Source organism: Trachurus japonicus, chromosome 18, assembly GCF_045865225.1.
Source record: "Trachurus japonicus isolate A0001 chromosome 18, Traja_1.0".
Classification (NCBI taxonomy): domain Eukaryota; kingdom Metazoa; phylum Chordata; class Actinopteri; order Carangiformes; family Carangidae; genus Trachurus; species Trachurus japonicus.
This window is the reverse complement of record NC_140924.1, coordinates 29953556-29978570: the sequence shown is the minus strand read 5'-3', so window position 1 is coordinate 29978570 and position 25015 is coordinate 29953556. Positions and strand designations below refer to the sequence as shown.

General features: G+C 43.7%; 2 protein-coding genes across 4 annotated transcripts in view; both read right to left on the bottom strand.

Annotated features, from left to right (window-relative positions):
• Positions 1-25: 25 nt before the first annotated feature.
• On the bottom strand, positions 26-2507 carry cdca9 (cell division cycle associated 9). Of its 2 annotated transcripts, none has more exons than XR_015038200.1 (10): positions 2326-2507; positions 2080-2211; positions 1932-1972; positions 1782-1833; positions 1637-1695; positions 955-1016; positions 775-858; positions 591-672; positions 397-508; positions 26-245 (listed from the first exon to the last, which is right to left on the bottom strand). XR_015038200.1 is itself a non-coding variant. In XM_085806244.1 (10 exons), exons 1-10 carry the CDS (start codon positions 2426-2428, stop codon positions 201-203), a joined length of 747 nt encoding a protein of 248 aa, XP_085662370.1. In that variant the 5' UTR covers positions 2429-2506; the 3' UTR covers positions 26-200. The 2 variants fall into 2 exon arrangements, 1 of the variants encoding a protein (XP_085662370.1); XM_085806244.1 differs by having other exon boundaries at positions 397-483; positions 2326-2506.
• A 740-nt stretch (positions 2508-3247) lies between these two features.
• The window catches only part of dennd4c (DENN/MADD domain containing 4C), a 39445-nt gene continuing 17677 nt past the window's right edge, over positions 3248-25015 (bottom strand). Inside the window, exons 3-34 of one of the 2 annotated variants that reach the window (XM_085806236.1) lie at positions 23031-23283; positions 22865-22934; positions 20809-20978; positions 20418-20659; positions 20238-20304; positions 20069-20127; positions 18949-19093; positions 17122-17297; positions 16916-17016; positions 15983-16207; positions 15281-15426; positions 15012-15050; positions 14574-14704; positions 14338-14470; positions 13202-13408; positions 12927-13055; positions 12682-12829; positions 12444-12593; positions 12053-12172; positions 11159-11284; positions 9914-11019; positions 9535-9727; positions 9318-9415; positions 9043-9218; positions 8745-8903; positions 8404-8602; positions 7545-7655; positions 7294-7431; positions 6997-7114; positions 5613-5769; positions 5441-5505; positions 3248-5306 (exon numbers count right to left, since the gene is read on the bottom strand). In XM_085806236.1, coding sequence (XP_085662362.1) covers positions 5170-5306; positions 5441-5505; positions 5613-5769; positions 6997-7114; positions 7294-7431; positions 7545-7655; positions 8404-8602; positions 8745-8903; positions 9043-9218; positions 9318-9415; positions 9535-9727; positions 9914-11019; positions 11159-11284; positions 12053-12172; positions 12444-12593; positions 12682-12829; positions 12927-13055; positions 13202-13408; positions 14338-14470; positions 14574-14704; positions 15012-15050; positions 15281-15426; positions 15983-16207; positions 16916-17016; positions 17122-17297; positions 18949-19093; positions 20069-20127; positions 20238-20304; positions 20418-20659; positions 20809-20978; positions 22865-22934; positions 23031-23283 — 5494 coding nt within the window. In that variant the 3' untranslated portion in view covers positions 3248-5169. The remainder of the gene's footprint in view (positions 5307-5440; positions 5506-5612; positions 5770-6996; positions 7115-7293; positions 7432-7544; positions 7656-8403; positions 8603-8744; positions 8904-9042; positions 9219-9317; positions 9416-9534; positions 9728-9913; positions 11020-11158; positions 11285-12052; positions 12173-12443; positions 12594-12681; positions 12830-12926; positions 13056-13201; positions 13409-14337; positions 14471-14573; positions 14705-15011; positions 15051-15280; positions 15427-15982; positions 16208-16915; positions 17017-17121; positions 17298-18948; positions 19094-20068; positions 20128-20237; positions 20305-20417; positions 20660-20808; positions 20979-22864; positions 22935-23030; positions 23284-25015) is intronic. The other variant, XM_085806237.1, reaches the window with a different exon arrangement.

The window sequence follows — 25015 nt, the reverse complement described above, 5'->3', positions numbered from 1 at the left end:
GACAAACACTTTCTACAGTCGCTCATAACACTAATAAGCTTTATTATTATGTATTTTTTAAAATTCTTAAACACAAACAAAGCAACTGTTACTTATTATTGGATCCAATCTTTAGTATTAAACCAAACTTCTATAAAACAATTCCATATATATATTTTTAAAATGAGATCCCAGTCACAGTGATGGTCAGGCTCCTTCGGTCATCGCTGGCAGGGACCTCGCTTGGACAGATACTCCATCAAATTCTGAAAGTCCAAAATCCAGTTGTCAGAAAACCATTACCAGTCCTTATATGGGTACACTTCAAATAATATAGTATGTTTCTAAAGGCTTAAATGTCAAATCCTTTCCTCTGATAATGAACTTAAAAATAAAAAAAAAAACTGAGCACTGTACCGTCAGCTTCTGAATCTGACACCACGCCACGTCGTCCAGCAAGTCCAGGTTGACTTCATCCTTGGTCTCTTCTGAAAAGCTGACAGTCTGGAAGGAGAACCACATGTAGAACCTGATGACAATGCAGTGACTCAGTATTAACACTTTAGATCATGACTCATGACAGTGGGGAAACTACAGTTACAGTAAACTACCTGGCCGTGTGCCGTGGTCACAGTGACGTGTGCAGCAGAGCCGGCCATCGAACAGTGCAGATCACCAGTAGAGACCACAGACCTGGGCAACACAACAGGAACAGGTCAGTTCCTGATTATTAACAAACTCTCCTTAGTATCCAAATAAACAAATATCAACAGGTGAAATAAAAAAAACCTAAACCTGAGTTTTGGTTTGGTCGGTACAGTGTGGTCGTTGGTCTTGGTCGCTCGACTTGAAGTTTTTTTGCCAGTGACTGTGGATCCCCTGTGGGAAATCAACAGCATCATCAAAGCAGGCCGAGATACACATACATGTAGTCATCAACACACTAAATAAATACACAACACACTCCAGTGTTACCTGAGATTCCCAGTGCTGTTACTACCAGCTAAGATTCTGGTCTTCTTTGTCCCATTTCCTCCCTAAAAATACATAAGAATAAACATCCATTCATGATGATGTAATCATGCATGACTTGTGGATACTGCACTTATAGAGAACCAAGACTGGGTAATGCTCTAAGTAGTTGAATCTTTCAAGAAGTGAAATTAGGGTTGCAAAGGGGTGGAAAATGTCCAGTAAAGTTCTGGTAAATTTCCAGAAACTTTCCATACATATTGAGAATTTATGGGAATTAACTGGAAATTGGGGGTAATTTAAACAAACTATATCATATCCAAACATAAATGTAAATATTTTGTTTTATCATAAGCAGACATCCAGGCAAAATTATACAATTTAAAAACATGACATTTCAACAGATTTATTTGTGAGGAGAACTTTATCAAGTTTTAATTATGAACAACGAAAAGATGAATGTTGAGTAAAATATTAATCACCCCCCTCCCCCACCCAATCAAATGGTAAAATGTCTGACTTATTCCCGTTAAATCCCATATATTCCCGTTAATTCCCATGGAAATTCCCAGAATTTTGCAACCTTAAGTGAAATTAAAACATTGTGCACCCATTCTGCTGCTTGTAACTCCTGTGTGTGTTACATCAGTCACAGCACACCTATATCTCTCCTCCATCCCCTTACCTTTGAGGTCTTGGATAATGTCCTCTGGACTGGGGTAGACTGATCTGGTGTGGAGTTGACTACAAAATAAAGAAGAGCAGATGATTACTTTAAACAAGACTACTTTAAACATGCTGAGCAGGATGTTTCAAATGAAGTGACTCACGTCTTCTTCTGGGTGCTCTTCTGAGGGGCGGCTGCATCTCAGGGGACTCATTCTGCAAGATATGACAATTATACCTGTTGTACAGATCATTACAATAACAAACACACATGGGAAGCAGCAGGTGGGACATAAACTGTTCACTCAGCTCACCTTCATGGCAATTGACACCTCACTTGCTGAGACTTCCTCCTCTAATGTGTGTGAGTGAGTCAGAGAGAAATGAAAAATATTATTCAGAATTAATAACTTTAGGCAGGTAAAGTCAAGAATGGAAAAAAAATAAATAAAAAATCCCCACCACTTATCAAGTCTCCTATGAGTGTGTTTTGAAGAGAAGAAGGCCTCTTCATCATCTCCACTCTGTTGATCTTGTCCACTGTGGCCGCCATGGTCTCCATTTTAGCTGCCAGGTCGCTCATGCGCTCCTGAGCTACAAGTAAAAACAAACGCCGGGTTTAGGACAGACAGGTGAGAGTGGTCTCACTGGGTCAGTGTGAGTGGTCCACCCTGACATGATAATAATGTCCGCCTGGAGCTCTCAAACCTTCTTTCTCAAACTGCTGGATGAACAGAGTCAGTTTGCTCAGTCGCATCTCCCGGCTCTGCTGCTCAGCATTCCCCGCATTTCTCGTCCGTCTCACCGGCATCTTGTCTCCTTCTTCCTTCCCTGTTCCCTCCTCCGCCTCCTCGAGCTCTGCTGTGTCCAAGTTGCCACGCGCACCTGAGGCCGCACATTTAATTAACGTATCCGTGCGCCTGATGAAACCTCGCCATGGGGGTTCAACGAGAACTAAGTTGACTGGCGGAAGGATACATCAGCTTTCACATCACTGTCCTTTGGGTCTTCTCTAAAAAAAAAAACACACATCCTTCCACAAAGCGTATGTATTTAATTGCACAATTGAATAAATGTTATTAAAACATTTTAATGTTACTTGAATTCAATGAATGTGTTCAGTAAATGCTATACCTACATTGTTAAAAATGCAAAAACAAAAATATAGGAGATGGAAGACAGGGTGAATAAGATGTAGAACATACAGTTAAAGCAGAAGTAAGCAGAATATTTGTGTTAATATAAGTCTTAAATAGTTATATCTTCCGAAAGCAATCACTTATATAGAGTGTTTGGTCTGAAACACGGGTCCGTCAGTCACTCTGCTCTGCTGTAAGCCGAGGAGAAAACTTTCCTTGTATCCTACAACCTTTATCCAATGAGGAGAGAGAACGGCATAAAGGGGCGGTCCTCTGTGTGTGTGCAGCCAAGGGATGCGCGTGAATGTGGTGACGTAGGGACGAGGGCGGGGACTGCTAACTCCATCGGCTGACAAGAAGTTAGCCAAAACGACCGGATTGCTTACTTCTGCTTTAAAGGAGAACATGAGGATTTGTTGCTGACCAGAAAATATAAAAAGTAAATTAAAAAAAAGACAAGCTCCATCATCAGAGACAAAACAATAGACACATTTCGTTTTCAATCATTTCACAAATTCATTTATTGCAGCGCACTTAACGTGTAGACATTCAATTCCTTTCCACAGGACGGTAAGAGATCACTTAATCTAATTGTTAAAGAACAGTCTCTTCTGTACATCCTCTGCCATAAGGAGGTCAAATTTACAAAGTCAGTACAAGGTGGCAACCCTTAAGACAGATTTGAAAGGGAAAGAGGGGTTGTTAGTCATAAAAATGCCAAGTTACTACACTGTCTGCAATCCGAATGTCAATAATACAAAAATAAATAATTGAGAATTTCATTTTGTTTTGTTGGGGGGAAAAAAACCCTACTGTATGTTGTTAATCTTCTCAGGTGGTCTCATCTCATCTCATCCTTACCTCGGGTTAAGGTCAGGTTTGAATCTATTGCAGTGCAAACTGAATATTTTACAACATCTGTACAAGTCAGCGTCACTCTCCCAAGTCTACAGCAGGACCATCTCCAACCGTTTCCCAACAGTCCATCTCAACTCTTTGCTATTTCTCTTCCCGTTTCATTTTTTAGTGGAATGTCAAGTCAATCTTTCTCAACGCAGTATCAGCTGTACAGAAAGCCCTTTGCAGTATAAAGCCCAAAATGCTACCACTATTATTCAAAGCTACTGTATGTAAACCATAAAAGCCATCTTGTCAGCAAATAATATTCCCAATTTAAAACACCTTACTGGTATATTCTATGCTAGAGTAAAGGACTGCCCAAATACATGTCTAATTTATAAGAATAAGGCGTATTAGCTGAACAAGTACAGTGAGCTACTGTTAAAAAAATGCAGATATTAAAAACACATGCTGGACTGATCACTGTGACAGAGGCACTGCACCGAGCTGCTGTTTCCCTGCAAGAGAACGTGTCTTATTTTGATGAGTGGGAATCAGTAGTGTGGCACACCTTCTCTCTTAGAACTGATGGATTTCTTCTTTTTTTTCTCTCTCTCCCTCTCCTTCCAAATAGCAGATTTGAATCACGTGTTGTCGAGTGTTATTGCGGAGATCAATATTCTTTAAGACCTGTTTTGATTGCAGGGAATGTGGAATGTTATGAATCAGTTTTAGTGATTATAATTAGTGATTGTCGTTGACAGTCTTCTCCCATTTACATGTCTGTCACCTGCAGATATTTACACAGACAGAGAGCCTCTCACTCTGAACCTGTACATGTACAACCAAACATTCAATAAGACTCGGATCACACAAAACAGTCAAGGCATCAAGACTTGTTGACCCCCCCCAAAAAAGAATCTGCTACTCAGGCTTCAGATTTACCTCATGTAAAAAATATGTACAAAAGACAGGTGGGCTTTGAGTTCCTGTTTTGTTTTTTTCTCCTAGAAAGTGCACAAGGAACAGTTGGGGTCTGTACACGGTCTCAACAACTCACTGATCTAATCTGGGAACACTTAAGACAGATCTAAACAAAGCGGGGAAAAGGCTACGAGACTGGGAACCGGCAACGTGATCACACACAGACACACACACACAGACACACACACACACAGAGCAGATATGTCTTCACCACAGGGTCAGTCAATACATTCTGTACAATGATTTATCATTCTATACACCATCTGTAGAGAAACACATCACAACTCATCCCAAAAGATTCACTGCTACCCTCCAAGCAGTTCACAGAAACAGCCCCACTTGTTGGCAGCTGCTAGGAAAACCTATCAAAGCTTAACAAGGTCGTAAAAAAAAAAGAAAAGCACACAATGGACATCTTCCAGAACAAGGGGGGGGGGGTAGGAAGTAGTACCATGTTTGGACGATTGGAGGCGTTCAATTACAAAATGTTTCGCTCGCACCCCGGGCCGCGCAACCGATCCTTCCCCGCCCCTTCCTGTTACACGTGACCAGCCAGACTTTTCTTTCATCGCCGCAGGTCTCGGGGTCATCAGATGACAGGGGCTCCGAAGCATTTAAGGCACCACTGGATGCTGGGGGTGGGCGGCCGATCGATGCGGTGCAAGGACTTGAGCTGCTCTGCGCTCAGTTCGTCGTACGCCAGGCGGTACTCCCTGTCGAAGGCCTCTGCAGGAAAACAGAGAGGGGGCGGAGATTCAGGTCAAGATACAGTTTGGGAACAGTTCAGTCTTTTTCACAACCTTCAGACTCTGGAGCTGTACGGTGCAGCGGGTTTTCACAGTGTGACACATTTCACTCACCGACATCGATGTTCTCCCGTCCCAAGGCCACCAGTGACAGAAACAGTATTTCTCTATAGATACTTCTGAGAAACAGTAAGAGCACAGAAGACACAGATGAGTATAAACTTGTAAAAAATATTGAAGGAATATTTTGAACCCAGATGTAGGTGAAGGTGAAGGAAGAACTGACCTTTGCCGTTTCACCCCCTCCGGGCGCCGTTTTATCTCTCGGATCAACAGGTTGATTGGTCCGTAGACGTCGTTGGTCTGAATGTTGCGAACAATGGTGTTGAGGAGGGTACGAATCTCCTGGTGGTCTGTCGGAGCCAGTGTCCCCTTCTTCTCCCCTGGGAAAGGACACACACAACCATCCTTTAAGCAATCAGCCTCAGTACTGACCTCTTCTAGCCATACAACTGGAATGCAAGTTATTTTATTTGGATCAAACCCTCAGTCAAGTTAACTGCTTTTGACCAGTCTGGTCTTAGGTGGTCAGATTTGTGCTGCCAAACATTTTGCTATTCAGGTTGTTTGTTCTTACATTGTACTTTGGGTGGACGGACTTGGAGGAAGGTGAAGAAAAGAATCAGGTTTTTGGCAAGAAAAGGATTTCATTGGCAAAGAAAATGTAAGATTGCTGGTAAATCTGCTGTTTTGGGTTGCTTAAAGGGTCTGGGGAAAACACTCAAGGGAACATTTTTATTCCTCTCACAACAAATTAGTTGTGTTGGATGTGAACTCGAGCACACAAACGGCAAATGGCTATTCCAACAGTTTGGATGGTTACCTTTACAGGACAGAGCCAAATGACTACAACTAAGTGTGGTTCAGACTAAGTTTTACAACAGAGCCCCTCATTGTCTTGAGGACCGTTTCTGTAGGGTTGGATGAACACGTACTCATTAGACTGGAGCCACTGTTGCAAACTTGTGCCTGCTGATCTTCAAATAACCTTTAGATTATTTGCTGCATGAAACTTACCAGTGTATATTAAAACATAAATAACAACCAGTTTGTAGTTTATGGGGATAAGTAAGTCTTTTTCATGTGTGTATGATCAGTTTCTACTGTCCATTTTATTGCTCATGATACACATTGTGTTTGATATACAGGTGTGAGACCTCTCAGTACTTGTTAATGCATTGAATCAGTTTTAACATCGTGGACCACAGTGAAAAAAGTCTTGGACTTCGTGTAGACTGCTGTGTCTTTGTAAAAATAAAAAATCATAAACACTCTAAATAGCTGAGTAAAACATCATAACAATGTGTTGCATGGTTGCAAATATCCATAAACACTGATATAAATTATTATCATCATTGATTATTTTTGAATTCATGAATAAGGTTACTCAACTTTATTTCCCTTGAACCACGTACACTAAAGCCACCAAGTGTAGAATTTTAAATTGTTGACTTTGCTGCCCTCTAGTGGTAGTTTTAGATCTAGTAAATATATTATCACGGTACAATCCATTATACCATATAATGTTAATGCTGTTAGGGGGAGTCAGGTGGCATGACTAACATTTGGGCGGACACTTTGACCTCATGTGTTTCTGTGTTCATACTCACACAAAGTTCTCCACAGCAGGTAGAGGGGTTCTCCATGATCCTGGTGCAGGTTGATGTTGTCCCACAGGAGCTGCACGTAGACCTGCTTACTGTCTTGGGACAGTGATGTAAGCGGCAGCTGTGAAGATAAACCTCGCAGTTATATTACGACAGATCATATTTAACTGAAAAGACATTGTGTAGATGGTATGTTTAAGCACTCAGACCTGTATGACCGTAACAAATGTGAAAGAAAGAGAGAAGTCATACTGAAAGAGAAAGAAACAGTGACGATAGATGACATATTAAGTCTCCAACCTGTACTCCATTGTTGCAGTGTTCAGAGGTCAGAATGAGACCAGGTAGGTGAGTGGGCAGGTCAAGGCGACGGAAATACCACACCAGGTTCCAGAAGATGATGGGGTGCTGGCTGAGGAACTTGTGGGTGTAGATCACCTGGATGGACAAAGAGAAGTTGGATTTAAAGGGAAACATATCAGTCCAGATCATATGTGGAGACCTATACAGTGATAAAGTAGTCTGTCTAAATATTTGTATAGTGTGGGTACCTGATCGCCCTCATTCTCCAGCAGAGTCTCCAGCTCCTTGCGCAGCACCAGAGGGCTGAGGTACGGGACAGACACAGGCCTGGGGTTCGGCCTTTTGGTTCCCATGCCATCCTGACAATCACACACACTTTCAATTCACTGTATCACAGACAGTGCACTTCCTTGCAATAAATTAAAGAGGAACTATGTAAGTCCGGTCGCTTTTCCGTTGTTTTGCTAACCCTCCTCTCGGCCATGTGCATTTGTTTACAACGAAGCCAGCGAGAAATCAATCAATAGAGCAGTACATAACATTATATATCATAAGATGTTATGATGTGCGTATATTTGTGTAATTTAATTTGTCATAAACAAGAGATTGCGGCTAATGGGGCGTGTTTGTGTCATGGTGCGCAGAGAGCTGGGTAGCGGCACTGATCTTGCAAGGTTGGTTTTCAGCCAAGAGACGCAGTAAGTGACACACACATGGAAGGCAGAGAGCCTCCATTCTCCCTCGTAACAAGTTTTTTTTAAAGTATATATTTTTCGGCTTTTTGCCTTTATTTGATAGTGATGACAGTAGAGATAGACAGGAAATGGGGAGGCAGAGAGAGGGGGAATGACACGCAGGAAAGGCCCGCCCGACGCGGGACCCGAACCGGGGACGCCCGCGGCGAGGACCGCAGCCTCTACATGGGACGGCCACTCCACCCACTGCGCCACGCACCGCCCCTCCCTCGTAACAAGTTAAGCCATTTATTTAACACATTACTCCAAAGCTGTTTAATTAAGGTAGAAATGTAGCATAGTTAAAATACAAACCCTGCATAGTTCCTCTTTAAAGCAACAGGGCTTGTTTGTGTTTGTATGCGACACTGACCTGCACCTCTTGCAGGCTGCAGGGCAGGCTGGTTGTGGAGACTCCATGTCCGGGTCTCTGGGAGTAGTCCAGGCTCTGCAGTGGCCCCCCAACACTGTTGCTGCGCGTCAGTGACGTCCCGCTGCATTTCTGCTGCTTCCCCGCTCCGTGGTGCTCCAGTAGACCCAGAGGGTCCGACTGCACCGGCTCCGGAACCAGACTGGAAACACAAAAAGGGCAAAAGAGGGGTCAGGAAAAGGTACCGCTGGAGGAATCTGGCGATTACAATTTTTGAATACAGATCCCTGCAGGGTTAATCCAAGTGTAACTAATGCATGCCAGTGGTTCACATGAAGATGTACCTTTTATGGGCTCCGGGGCGATTATCTGCCGTCTCCCTCGGTTCCTCTTCAGGGAAAGAGATGAGGTCCGGTGTCTTGATGTCTGCTGCGCTGCTGGCTGTGGGGTGGGTACTGGTGCTGTGGATGCTGTCTCCTGAGGCACTGGGGTTCATGTAGAACCTGAAAATGAGAATGTAAAAAAATACAAAATAAAGTTAATTTGTATTTATTAAAAACATTTTCTCCAGCGAGAATTACGTCTTAACATCAATTCAGGACACAAATCTTGCATTTAACACTATAGACAACATATCCTTACCCAGTCATTGTGCGTAAGTCATGAAACTCAACGTGCAACAATGGAAGGAAGGCTGTGCGGCAGAAGGGACAGTTGGTATTTAGATTGGAGTCGTCGGCCGTCCACCCTGCCATGATCTCCTCATCGTACACCAGAGCTTCACAGGAGCGGCACTGGGAGCAACTGGACATCAGCACCTGTCAGTGGGGAAACAGGACCTCAGTTAGACCTACTACATGTTGTGAGTACAAACTCAAACAGCGCCTCAGCGATTGGTTATGTGTGCAATGTCTGACCTCTAGTGCGCAGTTCTGGTAGATGCTTGAAGAGGAGGCGTGATGCGAGGAGCCTTGCTCAGAGTCCGGACCTCTGCCCCCTCGTCCTGGAGTTGGATCTACAGACAGCGACAAAAAAATCAGACTTTGACGGGACATCCCACTCCTCGGTCAGAGAGCGCCGCGTTGGGCTCGTCTCTGCCGCTCCAGTGTGTGCGGATGCGGTGCCGGTGCTTACGTGTCTGGTGGGTCCCTCGGCCTGTGTCGCTGCTGCCGCTGCTGCTGCCCAGGCTGGTGCAGCTCTGGTTCAAACCGTTGGCCACCAAGCCGGGGATGCCGCCTCTTTCGGGACTCTCGTCCACGTCATGCGTAGCGAACATGTTTTCATCCAGACGTGTTGGGAAGCCGCCGCCGCCCTGAGCTTGTTCATCCTGCAGGAGAAAGTGACTTGTTTTCAGTTTGAATAAGATAAAAAACACCTCAAATACACCAAGAATGAAGTCCTGTGTCAGGGAAACATTACATAACATTTGAATAACTGAGCCTATTCAGGAAAATAATCAACTGCTGAGAAAACATGTCTTAAATATGTGGAATTCTCCTTGAAGGACACTCGCCTCATCATCTGAGTAGGAGTAAGCCGACGCCACTGCCCCCCACACTTTGCTGGCTACATTTGCCGCCTGCTTCATGCTGGACTTCAGCACATCGATTTTAGGTCCTGACAGCAGAGTGTCCATCTTGATGCCCGAAATGGAGTTTATAACCGAGCCCAGAGACCCTCCCTGTGAGGACTTGACCAGCGCCGTCAGCGAGGCCGACCTGGGGCCCGGGCTGGCCGTGGTGCTGGCGGGCGTTTTCATCTTTGCAGTAAACGTCTTGGAGCGGGTGACGGTGCTGGGGCTGCGTTTGGGCGTGTCGCCCGCCGAGCCGGTGGGAGTTTTAACCGGAGCCACGGGGAGGCTGGATCTGCGCTCCAGAGTCTGTTTGGGCTGCGGGGCGTCGGTGGAATCCGCCTGCGCCTGCTGGAGCTCCATGCTGGAGGACTTGGCGCCCAGAGGGCTCCGCAGGCTCATGTACATCTCGATCTCCTCGGCCAAGTTGCGGGACACCACGGCGGGCACGGCGGCGCGTGGCGGCTCCTGGCTGTTGACGGAGGCCGACTCCTCGCTCTCCGTCACCAGGAGGGAAAGCGGGTCGGCGCCCGCCTCCACGTCGGCCCTCTCCAGAGCGGCCCCTCGCGCTGCGGAATCATCCTCGTTTGCTTCAGGGTCCTTCCTCTCTTGTTCCTCCGTTTTTTCCGCACTCCCCTCTGCCTCCTTATCATCTCCCTTCCCTTTTTCTGCTGCTACTGCCTCTTCCTTCTCCTCCTCCTCCTCCCTCGACAGCTTCCCAAGTATCAAGCCCTGATCGTCTTCGGGCTCTTCTTCCAGATCTTTAAAAAGTGCTTTGGACACACTGCTGGGCGGCGGGCTTTGGCCTGCAGAGAGCGCTGCCAGGATTCGAGCGTCTGCGCCCATCTGGCTGGCCATGTGGTCCACGCCTTTCTCCAGGAGCATCCCCGCCCGGGTTTCAGCGCTGAAGCTGCAGCTGCGCTCGGAGAAGGATTTCTGCCGCTGCTGCTGAGGCTGGTTGGCCACATCCCCTGATGTTAGTGAGGCATCGTCATCAGGGAGAGACACGCTATCATTCTTGCTTTGTCTCCTGAACAGCTTCCCTGCCCCTGGAGAGAAGGTATAAGAATTGCCTGTTTAATTTAGGTTGCAACAGTGAAAGTCAGAGGTGAACAGTGAAAATGAAAAACAAAAGAATCCATTCATCATGAAGCTATTTTTTTTTAAAACTGAAGTCCTCCTCCTCACCTGTTTCACCATCAAAGCTTCCTGTGGACAGCTTCACAATACTGGGGACAGGTGAGATCACATCGACAGGACTGGGGGGTTCTGCCACTGCTACTGCGCTGTCCACCGAGCCAGCGATGTCGCCTCCTGGGTTAAAACACAGTCAACACATAATTGTGTCAAACAACCAAGTCCACAGCTACTCGACATGAAACTCTTCCGATCTCCACGCTGCCTTCTTTAGATCCACTCTTGGGCAATTTGCAATACGTTAACACGGTCCCTGTCTCTGGAATCAGCTACCTGACTATCTGAAAAAATCATCTATTAAACATCATTTAAAAAGGCTCTCAGCCAAACTATGTACCATTGAACATAATAAGTCATCTATAGTTAAGTTATGCCATTTATTAGGTTATACACGTTTACTTTTTATAGCATTTATATCATATCATTTTTATGTAAGCTGCTGGACGATCTGAATTTCCCTCCTAGGGATTAATAAAGTATTTACTATTCTATTCTATGTTTATTTATTGTCTACTCTGCTCAGCATGTATCTTTATTGTTTTACATTATTCAATGATGTATGTATCTTTATTTTTCCTTCCCATATTCACTGTATAATCACTCAGTTGATGGCCTCTTTCTCCTACTCATTCTTGTTATCATTTAATTGTTTCTTATTTTTTTGCCATTGTTTGTAACAATTGTGGTCTTTTATTGTCTTCATGGGTGAGGTTTTCATATAAGCCCTCTCGGGTTTCATACCGGTTTACACATCCAATCATTAATAATTGTTTATTTTATTATTTTAAATATGTTTGTGCAAAAAATAAATAAATAAATAAATAACACATCAGCATCAACGTGCATACATACATAACGCATGTGAAAAGAGGAAGCTTCTCTCACCATTGCGCTGTGCTTTAGCAGCGCTCCTCTCCTCAGCAGAGAGCACAGCTGTGTTTGAATGCTCTGTCAGCTCCTGGTGTAACTCATCCTTGGAGCCGTAGCCTTGATCCGATTGCCGCCCTGTGAAGCACAGAATCACATTACCATGCTGCACTCAGGTAGAACTGGATTTCAAAGAGCATATTATTTAAAGGAGATTTTTCACAGCCTGTGTCTAACTTCAATCATTTTGTCTTTTCCTTTTCCCCATTCTGACTGGTTTAGATAACTATGACTTAAACTGGGAATGTGTTTACATCATACTGAGCTCTATTGAGACTGTTAGTGACAGTATGAAACATTTCAAAGCTGTGAAAATATTTCAGCGTGGCAGCTCCAGGGAGTGGTTTACCTGTACTACAGTGGTTGTCCGTTGTGTCCTCCATGCTGTGGCTGTGTGCAAACAGGTTCCGTTCCTCACCGTTGACCTCGTTGGAGCTATCGGCGCTTCCGTGACTCAAGCAGTCGGCGTCTGAGGCGGTTGATCCTCCTATTGATGCGGCTACAGGAGAACACGGACAGAAAATGAGTGTGAAAAATGGAGAAATGCAAAGAAAATATTGACCATATGGTAGATATTCAATTTCCACCTGTGGTGCTGGGTGCAAGTCCCTTCTCGGAAGTCGTGCGGTCGAGAGCTTGCTTGAACTGGGCCACTCCTCGAAGCACATTGCGAAGCTTGGTCCACATGAAAAGGCCGCTGCGGTTTCTGCTTGGCCACGGGCTCTCTAAGACGGCCTGTGGAGGATGAGGACACAGGAGGTCAGCTTTTTTTAATTTCTATTGTGGCTTTAGATTGTATGGTATAATATAAGAATGTTATGTGATATATGACCTTGTTGTAATATCCATATGTGATGGCGTTGGGGTGTACTCCGGCTTTCTTCATCTCAACCAAGACCCGTACAGCCATGACAGGAAGACCCCACACACCACAGAGCTGCATCACCACTCTGTAACACACCTACAGCCAGAGACAAGGAAACATGAACCTTAATGCGTGGATTAGAAAATTTAACAAAAAGTATTATCACACAATGAAGCCTCTAGATTAAACTATGAAGATTTGAGTCATTATAAACCAAAATGTCACATGTTTTTTGACCGTACCTCGTCCAGCACCTCCACCTCAGTGGTCCTCATCTTCAGGAGGACGTTGTACGCCTGCTGCATGGCGCGGCTCTTGGACTTGGCCAGCCGCACGGCCGCCGGCAGGCAGATGAACCACATGCTGTAGCAGTGACTGAACAGACAGCGGGCCCACAGCGGAGGGTTGGAGTAGAAACGCTTTGCCATCTTGTAGGCCAACTTGATCTCCTGTTGGATAGAGGAGACACAACACGTGAGGCGTTTCTTTAACAAAGCAGACGCACAAGACGCTGCAGACGGAGGATGAGTAGCACCGTGAACAGACCGTAGTGTTCATTTTGTCAGACGAGACTAGACGAAATATTCATCAACGATGTTTTTTTTTTTCATGACGAAAACGAGACGAAGACGAGACGAAATCAATGCCCTTAAACACCGACTGTGACGAAATTAACACGCATTTTTTGTTGAAGAAAAAAGACGAGACGAAATCTACCTAATAAAAATTAATAAAATGTCTCTTTATTTTTTCGTCAGAGACTTTTAAATTACAATCCAAAAAGTGCCTTCACTGGATGCACGTCAGTTTTTTTCTCCTCCTGCGCTGCTGCCAGGTGTGTGTGTGTGTCTGAGTGAGGAGCACACACACACACACACACACACACACACACACACAGGTGCTGTCTGTGCTAAATGCGGCGAGTACAAACAGAGCTTCTCTGGTAAAACGTGCTGCCAATCAATACACATTTCACATTTCACGTGTTAACCCGTGTTTCAATAAATGTATTCCTGCCTGAAACACACCGAACAATAAAAGATAAAACTTCTTTATTTGAGAAAAGAAAATCCTTATTTGAGATGTTGTAGCTGCATCTGTTTAAAAAAATTAAATTGGTGGGATCTTTGGCAACATGTGGAGCTACTTCATCAGGTAATAATGACATAAATCTTGTGAAATGAGTGAGAAAAAGACTAAAATGAATCTATTGGTTTGACTAGAATAATTTTGATAAACATTACAGTCAATCTGCTTTCAAAGACCAAAAAAAGATTGACGGGCATTTGACACAAGACTAAGACTAAGAATAAATTGAAAGATAGCCAACAAAATTAACACAGGAACAGAGTGTCTGACTGTGTGAGGATGCACACACCTGCTTTGTCCTCTTTGCCAACAGTGCAGGGCTGCTGGACAAACTGGCCCCCGCTGCTCTGCTGCTGAGTGCTGGTCGTAACACTCTTGGACGGTCAAACAGATCCATCTGCAATCTGGGGAAGCCTTTATAGCTGGAGGAGGAGAGAGACGGTGAAAAATCGATGGGAAAATATTCAAATACATCAATTTTTACTGAAGTTTTAACAACCTGCAGTTAAAAAAAAAAGGACTTACGTGTATCGGATAGCCGGTTGGGATCCGTCGTCAGGCGGAGGTTCGGGGGGCATGACAAACACGGTGTGCTCACTCTTTTGAGACTCATCCAGCTCCAGCAGTCTGGTGTCCTCAGATGACTCTCCCTCAACCTGCAGTGAGGATCACATCCACAGCATTAGCCTCACTGAAAACGGCACACGCTATCTCCGATGGCAGAAAGTAAACATCTACAAGCATATCGCACTCCGTTATTCTTTTCTAACTAGGAAGTTAAACATGCTTGTTTGATTGTAGTTAGGATTTTCAAGGATAGAAGAAAAGCAGGAAGTGTTCGAGCCCCTCGGTGAACGCGTTTATCGAAGGGAGAAAATGGTCAATTTATTTACCCTTTAAAGTTAGACACAAACAGAAAAGAAGCAAGGCGCGAGGAAATCTGATCACAGTGGAAGCGATTACCTTGGTGCCCTTGTCGGTGATTTTATCAGAGGGAAAAAGCTGCAAAAAGAGGAAATGGAGCAAAGGGAAAAGAATGAATCAGAGGAAATTTTGGCTTCCTTAGTCTCCCAGCAGACAAATGTTATTTTGCCAATAAAACAACATAAAACAAAAGACTTGTTTATGGAAAGAAAACCCTCCAGAGGAAGAGGAAACGCAAAACAACAAGAAGCCAGCGCTCGACGTGTAGATACGCGAAGCCAGGCCGACGCTGAGGTTTGGTTAATCACCTTTTCCACGCAATCGTCAAAAAAGGCCAAACCGGTGTCCTTGTCGCTAACGAAGGTGCACTCCTCGATGAAGCGGATGAAAATCTGGGTCTTGGTGAGCTGGGAGTAAAACTTCTGGTGGGCTCTGTCTCTGCTTTTGAGAAACCCTGTAGGAAGGAAAAGGCAGGTCTGTGGTTATCATAGAAGCCAGTCTTTCTGTATTCACTTAAAACAAAAAGAAATACACAAAATATGCATCCGACTCTTCTCCTGTGTGTTTACCATCCCTGCGTGACCTCAGTCAATCAAATCAATGTGCAGCCATTTTTGAAAAGTGTTCAGATATACGAGTAAAGCCTTTTCCTTCACGGCGCGTCTAAATTGGTTTGTAAAAGACCAGTTTCCCAGCAACAAGCATTAGTGATCTCTTATTACAGCCCATGGGAAAGGTGATTGATCTCTAACACACTTAAGCTGAGTAATAGCTGAGACCCTCCTTGAAATAGAGATGTCAATAAAATTAAACATTAGGTGAATAAAGGCTGTAAATTATGCATAGGATACAAAGCCAGGAAGCCATCAACAAATCCAGGTTCTAAAGCAGCAGGCTGCCTCATGAACAGAATCAATACTTCATCTAGAGGGTCTCTCACGTTATCCTTTTGACTTTTGTTTTCATAAAAGAACTGTGTTTCACGTAAGCTCCCAATCCCCTTGGTTCACCTTGCAGGTCGTAGAGGGAGTCTGCAGCTGTGGCCTTTTCAGACGGCGCCTGCGTGATGGGTTTGAGGTAGGAGCGGTAGCCCTTCAGGATGGAGGCCATGAAGCGCAGGAAAGCCTCCTGGATCTCCATCTCCAGCGCCGTCTTCTTCTTGTGCCAGGTGAAGTCGGCCTCGATGGGGGTCATGTCCACCGCTGAGCCTTCCTGCGACGTCTGACGCACTGAAACTGAAACACAAAGGAAAAAAGGGTATTTTTACGCATTTGTTTGAGTGACAAAGCGTAAACAGTTGTTGGTTAGTTTGAAATATTACTGATTACATAATGAAATAATAACGTTTTTCTATAATCTACTCTTCCTTCTGATTCTGTTGCTCAGGTTAAATGTTTTTAGTCTTTGCACACATTTATTTTCCACGCAACTTTTATGTCTAACATAGAGAAGAGATGTGCAGTTATAATCATATAAAAGAAAAGCATCTCAATGTTTCAGTGCATAACTTATCTCTATTGTTCTTTAAGACCTTGTGCTTTTAGACTATCTTATCTTACTTTGCCTAATTATAATTTTTATATTTTGAAAGGTGCATAATGAATAAATAAATAAATAAAGGTCACTGTTATTAATAAACCAATATGATCTATCGACCTGTTAAGTTGTATAATTATACTTGTCTGACCTTTGACTACATTTCAGTTTCATGGCTTCATAGACAACAACAGGTGCTGAACAATATATCATGCAGACTTTGCAAAACAATATAAACCAATACAAAGGCCCTGGTATTGACACGCTTATAATGACCGGGTATTTTTGACTGTGATAAAGACTTTACTCTACATTACACACGTGTACATGTTGCTGTTTTTAGCTGGATTATGTTGTAAGGTGTTCCTGTTATTTTGTCCACTTTAAACAGGAGCTGCTGTTCATACCAGTGGCCAGCTGGTGGTGTAAGTTGCTCAGTGAGTTGATGAGGCTCTTGCAGGGCTTCTTTGGGAGATTCTTCCAGTTGTTGTGTCTCTTCTCATCCGACCTGCAACACACAACGTAACCGACTTATTCAGCTGTGTCGCATAATAATATTTATACTGTACAAGGCAGGTGGTGAGATGGGTTATAGTGACGAGGCACAACATACAGGTAGATAGTGTTGGTGTCCAGATCCACACAGACAACATCTGGTGGGGGGTCGTAAAGGTCAAAGTAGCGGGAGTCCACACCCACTATGAATGGACACGGAGCGTTGAGGACGCCCGCTAGAGAGAGTGGGCACAGTGGGATGTAGGGACACTGCCACTGGAAGGGAAAGATCATCTGAGGAGAGACGAGAGGGAGAGGACAGACAGACAGACAGTGGTGAGGGGTTTTACATCACACCCTGGGTAGGGAGAAACATTGAGTCAAAACAGAAAAACAAACATCCAAAATGGTGCTAAGAGGTACATGAGTTCTGATCACTACTCTGAACTTAAAAAGACCGTCTACAGAATTAAACTTGGGCAACGATCTCAGTTACGTAACCTTCTTCCATATTGTCAGCTGAACTGTTAATGTAACGTGACAGTCCAAATGCCTCAGGGGATTTTGGGGGATTGTGACATCCTGAGTATTTGTAGAGACATAATTGAAAATGTTGTGTTCATGGAGCTGGAGAATCTGCAACAGGGAGTAGGGAGAAAGTCAGGCGGGTCCAGTACCTACATTTTATGGCCTATAATTAACCCTAACCGTTGATGTTGTGTGATTGAATGATGACAACGGGTTTTAGCTTTGAGATGTGATGATAGAGCGACTGTGATTATAGAGTGAGATATAACTGTGTACTATAATGATAGACAGGGTGTCATTACTAATATTTACACACAATGTAGAATCTGGTGTAACCCAACGGACGACATTTAGTGCCTTATTCTCTCAGGATAATGACTCATCTGGTGATTGTTACAGAGGATTTATATCCACATTTTTCTGAGAATTATTTTGTTTGCAACGCCATTTTTGTGTTTCTTGCGATATATATATATATATATATATATATATGTGTGAGTGTGTACACACACTGTCACCATGCAAAAATGCAAAAAGCTACAAACATTTTCCAAAGGAACTCTGTAGCGCTCATGTCGCTGTTGCTCTATGGTGGCAGCTGACGGTTTATATCAGTGTTAAGTTCTTAATGTTAAAACTATGTCAGAAGCATATTTTGTCTGCATGGGAAAATATGAGCTGTTGATGATTCACTGAGGGCATGATAGTGATTTATGATGAAATGCCTGAAGAAATGGACGAAATCCAAATGATGACTGTGTGTGTGTGTGTGTGTGTGTGTGTGTGTGTGTGTGTGTGTGTGTGTGCATATGCAGGTAATGATCAGGACGTGTTTTTGGCTTTCTCAACATTAAAGTTTATGCTTGTTTATGTATGCAGATGATGTGGTATTAATATTTCTGTTTAAGAACTGGTTTATCCAAACAAAAATGAACTTGTGATTCTTGTTTGTTTTTTTGTATTTATCACTTAGCATTTCCTACAACTATTATTATTATCCGTCTATCTATTATTAGAATTCACTTGTTTTTTTTCACTTGTCAGCATCATTTGTGATAATTCTGTGTGCTTTTATGGTGTTGGTTATGTGTTCCTCACCTTAAAAGTTGGCAATGAAAAGATACAGTAAATCAGTAAATTGTTTTCTGAAGTACATAAGGCACCAAAAGCTGCTCGCATCACATATACGGTGTAGAGGCTGTGAGGGTTCATTGTACATTTTGAAAATAATTTTGTAATTTCACATGGCGTGTATTTTAATGTTTAGAATACTTCAAACTTCTCCTGAACTACAGACTTGGTCCAAAAGTAAATTGAATTTAACTGATAACTTAAAGCAGATGGAAATCAGGAGACGTCACTGAAGTTCTTTCTGCACGACTGTGTGAAACTTGGACAGTGGAGCCGGTCTACTCACAGCCACCACAGCCTCGGCCACTCCAGTGAGCACGGCGGGTCGGAGCGAGTGCAGCAGGATCTTATTCTCCAGAAGGACAAAGTGCAGCAGCGTGGCGCAGTTCTCTGAGCCCAGGTTCATCAGGAGGGTGCCGTAGTCTGCCCCACTGACAGGGAGGGAGAACACAGAGGAGACAGATGAGATAATGAACTCAGGATGGGAAGAAGATAAGAGGAAGGAGTGAATAGATGGAGTTAAGGCTTTAAAACTAGGGCATGTAGCTAGTTATATAAGAGACAAGAACAAGACAGAAACACTGGGACATGTAACTTAAAACTCATCTAAACAATGGCAGCTAATAAAGATCCCAAAAAGAAAAACACTGTGCTTACAATGGAAAATCTCCTCTGAGACTGTGTGTGGCACTGATTCAATTTGACAGTCATTTCTAAGGATGCACAGCAGATTTTAATATTGTTAGGACAATATCCCATTAAGTGTTATTTGCTCGTGGTTGCCAAGAGTCTATTTGATCCACTGTTTCCACTAGTCGAGGCAGTTTTCTTGTGTTTGTGCAAATGTTGTTACATTGTTTGAGGCATTTCCAGAACATAATGCGACCATCATGAAAGCTTTAACTGTTACGCCTGGAAATCAACTTCATTTTTCATGCGCTATCCTCATTAACAACTGGAAATTGCAGTTGCATAGGCAGCAGCAGTTGGTCACATTAAGCTGAATATCAATTCAGGGGTTTTTGTGGGCGCTTCAGTTTTCAGTGTTACATGAGGCAGCCTTCAGAGCCGCAAAAAGGTGAGTCAAAGAGAGTGGATGCCTGATGAAAGTTGAAAAAAACTCAATAATAGTCATGGGCAAGGTTGTTTTCAGTGTAATGGGCAAAAAAAAACGAACAAATGAGTTTTGCTTCTTATTTTTTCTTCTGGAACTACCTTCGAGTGTTTTTCTTCAACTCTCCTCACTGATACAGAACATGAGGTGAAGGACAAGAGTTACGTTTATCCCGAATGGAAACAAAACTGTTGAAGTGAAAAGAATCCACGTCCGTGTGAGGACTTTGAGCAAAGTAACAGAACATTATCATTTGTAGAGAAATTGTTAAGCGATGCGGCACTCGCTGTACCTGAGGGGTAGAGGTGTGCACACGGGCTGGGAGAGGATCAGGGTGTCATGTGCTGAGAGCTGAAAGACAAAGTCGACAGTGAGGAAAATATGAAAACAAAAGCAAAAGTATATTTCTGATCTGTGATTAAAGAAATGAGATGAGGAAGGGGAGGTTGGGGATTTTTCACCTGGACCAAGATTCTGGGCCTTTGAGGGGAAGGAAATGACACGTTGTGCATAAAGTGTGAGATGTGCCTGTTGAGATAAATACACAAACACAGCTCATTAAATCTGGTGTAGAAGATGTCTGAATCATTTCCAAGTGTCCACGGCAGCCAAATGAACAACAGTGGTGAAGAGGCTCTCACTTTTCAATAGGCAGTGGGTGTGGGCCTGAGACAGAGAGCTTGTAGAGGAACATCAGGAACTTGCGGAAGGACTCGAAGAAGGGCCAGCGCGAGAGCAGACAGATGCATTTGTTGGTGTTTACGGGACGATTGGGGATCATCTTCTTCTCCACCGTGGTGAGCAGGCCCAGCTGGATCTTCTGCTTCTCGCTCAGCAAATCCACTGAATATGGCTCATAGAACTGGATGGCTGATCCATACACCTGCAACCAGAGGACAAACTCCTGGATTATTCTGGTTTCCAAGCCATGGTAGATATCTTGTGAAGCCTTCAATCAGTTAAATCGAGGAGCAATCTTCTTTTTCTGCCGAATTCATTGGTAATATTTTATCTCTGACAGCCGTGCCTCACCTTTTCACCAGAGGAGATGGTTAAGACGAACGTGGAGAAGACAGGCAGGGGGTCGCGCGTGTTTGGTGCCCAGCACTCGATCTTGGCACCCATAGGCAGACAAAACAGAGGGACAGACTCGGACAGAGGGAACGACTCATAGTCCTCCTCCGGGTAACGAAAGATTAGACCTGGAGAGAGAGAGGGAGAAAGTGGATGTCACTGTCAACTCACATTATGCTGATGTAGCAATGACACGGTATCAAAGAAAATACAGGATTGATTCAAAGGAAACTCTAAGCAAAGGGACATCAGTATTTTCCAGTACAGATGAAACACAGTCATTGGTGAGGTTTCATTTTGAGGAATAGCTGTTCTGCTTCTCAGTGTGAGTTGTTTGATGAGATGCAGTTCTGACAAGACACTGACATTCTTACATGAACATGCTGCACATACCCAAACAAGCCTGCTGACACACAATTAACAGGCGTGGCAGGAAGTGCTGTTGTCTGAGATGAATAAACAGTCGCTTCACAGGAAAAAGGCCGGCAAGAGAAGATAAAGCTAGTGTGTGTGCGTGTGTGTGTCTGCATGGGTGTGTGTCCACACGTTTATATAAGCACTGATTATATGTGTGTTGCACAATGAAATTATTCCAAAGGTCAAGTTGTTAAGGAAGCCTTCAGTCAGTGAAAATGCCACACGGCAGTGATGAAATGTCAGCTGAGGAACACTATTAAGATCTACAGCCTGATCAGTGACGGTGCCGCCTGCTTGAGATGAGACCAAAACATAGTTGATGGCAGCTGTACTACTTCCAAATAAAATTTTATAGCATATTTCTATATCACTGTAGGATCGAATAGGATAGAAAAATACTTTATTCAAGCCTATGAGGGAAATTCAGGTACTGTGTCCTTTAACTAGGCTGCATAATTGTAGAAACAATATATGGATGGATGGATGGATGGATGGATGGATGGATGGATGGATGGATGGATGGATGGATGGATGGATGAAGACAAATCCCTTCAGAAAATGTTAGTTCCAGTTGCAGCGCCATGCATTAAAAGATGAAAGGGAAAGAAGAATATGCACAAAAAAGAGAAAATAAAAACACAAATCTAATAAAAAAAAGAAAAAGAAAATAGTGCCAAATGTCAAATATCAATATCAATATGGTCCAGCAAAAAAAACTGAAGAGCGCAAATAACATATAAAAAGGTTAATTAGGGTTAATTAAATTACCAGATAATAAATAATAATAAAAAAAAAGTGAATCTTGGTGTAGTGTTGTGTGGGATGTGATGTAGTGTGATGGGATGTGATCAGGCAGTAGGCATTACTCCTCCTCTAGCCCCTCCTCCCCTTCCACCCACTGTGGAATATACCAGTTGGATGGCCCGGGGTACAAAGGAGTTGTTTAGTCTATTTGTGTTACTTCTCTGGAGCAACAACCTGTTGCTGATCGATAACAATAACAATGTCATCAAATACCGTGTGTCAAAGCCAATTCCTGCAAATTGTGATGTGCCTTTTCATAATTTTAGTAAGTGTTTTATCACTTATGTATTTCTCTTCCTGTGCCTCTGCAACACCGCTCTGCAAACTGCACACACTATTAATTATTCTACTCACTGCGTATTTCCTATACACACACAATGACCTTTAAAGACCAGTGTGTTCACTTTTATCTTGTGTCTTTTTCATAAATGTCAAATTTGCAATAACAATAAAATCAGGCTAACGTGAAAGCATGTTTTACATACAGGGCCATGAAGTAGTTTACAGGTATATTCACTGGTGTTTGTGCTCTTATCTGAGACTGTGGCATCAGGGAGGATAATGAGAGGAAGGGAGCCAATAAATCTGAAAGGAAGCAGAGCTAAAGGCTGATAAATGAAGCACTATTAATGATATGAAATGATAAATGATAATGATAAAATAAAAGGTAAGTCATAAAGTAACAATGATAAAAGGGAGCCAATGAAAAAAAGAGCAAACGCTGCTCAGAGGGAACAGATGACAGATGACGGCAGAAGATGTTATGACATATAATCAAGTGACTTTTACTCACCAGCTTTGAAACTAATGGAGTTGGACGCAGATACTGATTTCTTGTAGCACAGAAACACACTGGAGCCCCACTGAAAGGTTCAAAAAGGTTGCGTAGGCGTCACACATTTGTTATCTCGGGAGTGATGATGCTAAAGTGTCGGCGAGGGAATAAAAACCAGACGTACCATGCCACAGTTGAGGTTCTTGTCCACTTTACAGAAGGTGTGCGGTGGTATTTCGCCCTTGCTGGTGACGATGACGCAGATGTCCGTCACCGCCAGGGAGTTCTGGGGCTGGACGGGCGGTGCTCGGCGGAAGGTGATGAAGATGCGCTGCGAGGTGGCCGAGCTGTTGTTGACGTTGGCGCAGCGGCCGTACGGCGTGGCCTGGATGACCTCGCAGCCCTGGATCAGACGCTCCTTGCCCTCGTACAGAACCCTGGCGAACACGGCAAAACAGAAAGCTAAATATCATGTTGTGACAAGATGGAGATGAGATAACGTTCAAAGGGACAGAGGACGAGGAGAGAAACAGAGATGTAAAGAGGAAGTCTATCGAAGCGTTTTCTGTTTCTAAATTAAGAGTGAGATATTAAGATGGCACCGCTGACATCACACCCACACATTACAAAACTCTCAGAGACAATCAAGAGGCTCAGATACAGTGCTGCTGTCCTGGGATCAGCTCTGCTGTCAGGCCAGGCCTTTATTAGGTAAACAAAGTCTGCTGCCAGGAGACAAATAACTCACATTGTGATGATGCAACAGTGTCGCTGCAAGAACATCAACATGTTCAAGTTTAAAGGGATAGTTCAACATTTTGGCAAATTCGCCTATTGCCTTAACCGCTATAGACATAGCAGTAGGTTCATTACCTTTAATTATCGGTGCATGTTGTTTTGAGATCTGCGGGGCAGAGACGTGAGCTGCTCAGCAAACACAATGAAGGTGAACGGTACAGGTCCCCTGACCTTCAAAACTCATCAAATACACAATCCAACAACTCCAAAATGTGACCTGCACATTCACCACGCTATGAGATAATCATGTACCATTACTTAGTTATTTTCGAGGCAAATGCATAGCCGGAACTACATTCCAGACATGGCTTCTGGGTGGAGTGATTTCAAAAGTGCACGTTTAGTGCAGCTACTCAAGAAAATATTTCCTTCATGTGTGGCAATGTTAGGTAATTATACATGATTATTTCATAGCATGGTGAATGTGCAGGTCACAACAACAAACGTGAGCGTTTTGGAGTTGTTCGATTGTGTATTTGATAAATGTGATGAGGGACAGGGGACCTGTACCATTTACCTCCATTGTGTTCGCTGAGCAGCTCACATCTCTGCCCCGCTGATCTCAAAACAACATGCACCGATAATTAAAGGTAATGAACCTACTGCTATGACGGATGAGGGATTATGGCAATGTGCAAATTTGCCAAAATGTTGAACTATCCCTTTAAATGTAATAATCCCTTTTAACAGTGAACCATGAGTTTGAGACACACAGCAAAAGTGTGCATTTCATTCCTGCCAATCCATCCATCAAGAGGCGGGCCTATGGGATAATCCCTGGTTCTCCTGCTTCACAGGGAGTATCAGTGTGTGGTCGGCATCACTGTCCCTCTGTTTAGAGCTCTGCTTTCCCTCTGAGGCCTCGTGAGAAGCTGCTCTTCACTGGGTGATCTGATTCAGACATATTTACCAGCTGACTCACTCAAGAGTCCAGACGGGGGGAAACTTGCATGTTAAGACTTTAACGTCCAACTTAAAAGCACAAAGAAAAGTGAACACTCACTCTCTTATCACGCCTGCTGTGAAGTATCGCATTATTAAAAGTTCCACTGAGGAAAGTAATCAGTGCCCCACTGTGCTGGGCTTTTTTGCATGACTGCAGGGCTTTAATGGCAGAACGCTTCATGTCCTCCCTTTCCATCAGGACAATGCCATGTGGGAGTCCAGGAGCTTTGATTGCTGACCCCCCCCCCTCCCCTTTTAAACCAAAACGACACCAAAACACGTTTTGTAACCTTGTGCGGGGGTCCGGGCCAGCCACTGCAGATATAATAGTCCTGAAACACTCCATTTGCTCTGAAAAGAGCACAGGACAAACCTAAAGAGGCCAGGAGTACAGTTGCCAACAAATTCTCATTTAGGCGACAAAAA

What these genes read in the sequence shown, in the direction of transcription:
- cdca9 (XM_085806244.1), bottom strand. Translation starts at nt 2,428, where the DNA reads ATGCCGGTGAGACGGACGAGAAATGCGGGGAATGCTGAGCAGCAGAGC. An exon ending in AACAGCACTGGGAATCTCAG is followed by an intron (nt 859 to 954) that starts GTAACACTGGAG and finishes GATTTCCCACAG; the next exon opens with GGGATCCACAGTCACTGGCA. An exon ending in CCGACCAAACCAAAACTCAG is followed by an intron (nt 673 to 774) that starts GTTTAGGTTTTT and finishes TGTGTTGCCCAG; the next exon opens with GTCTGTGGTCTCTACTGGTG.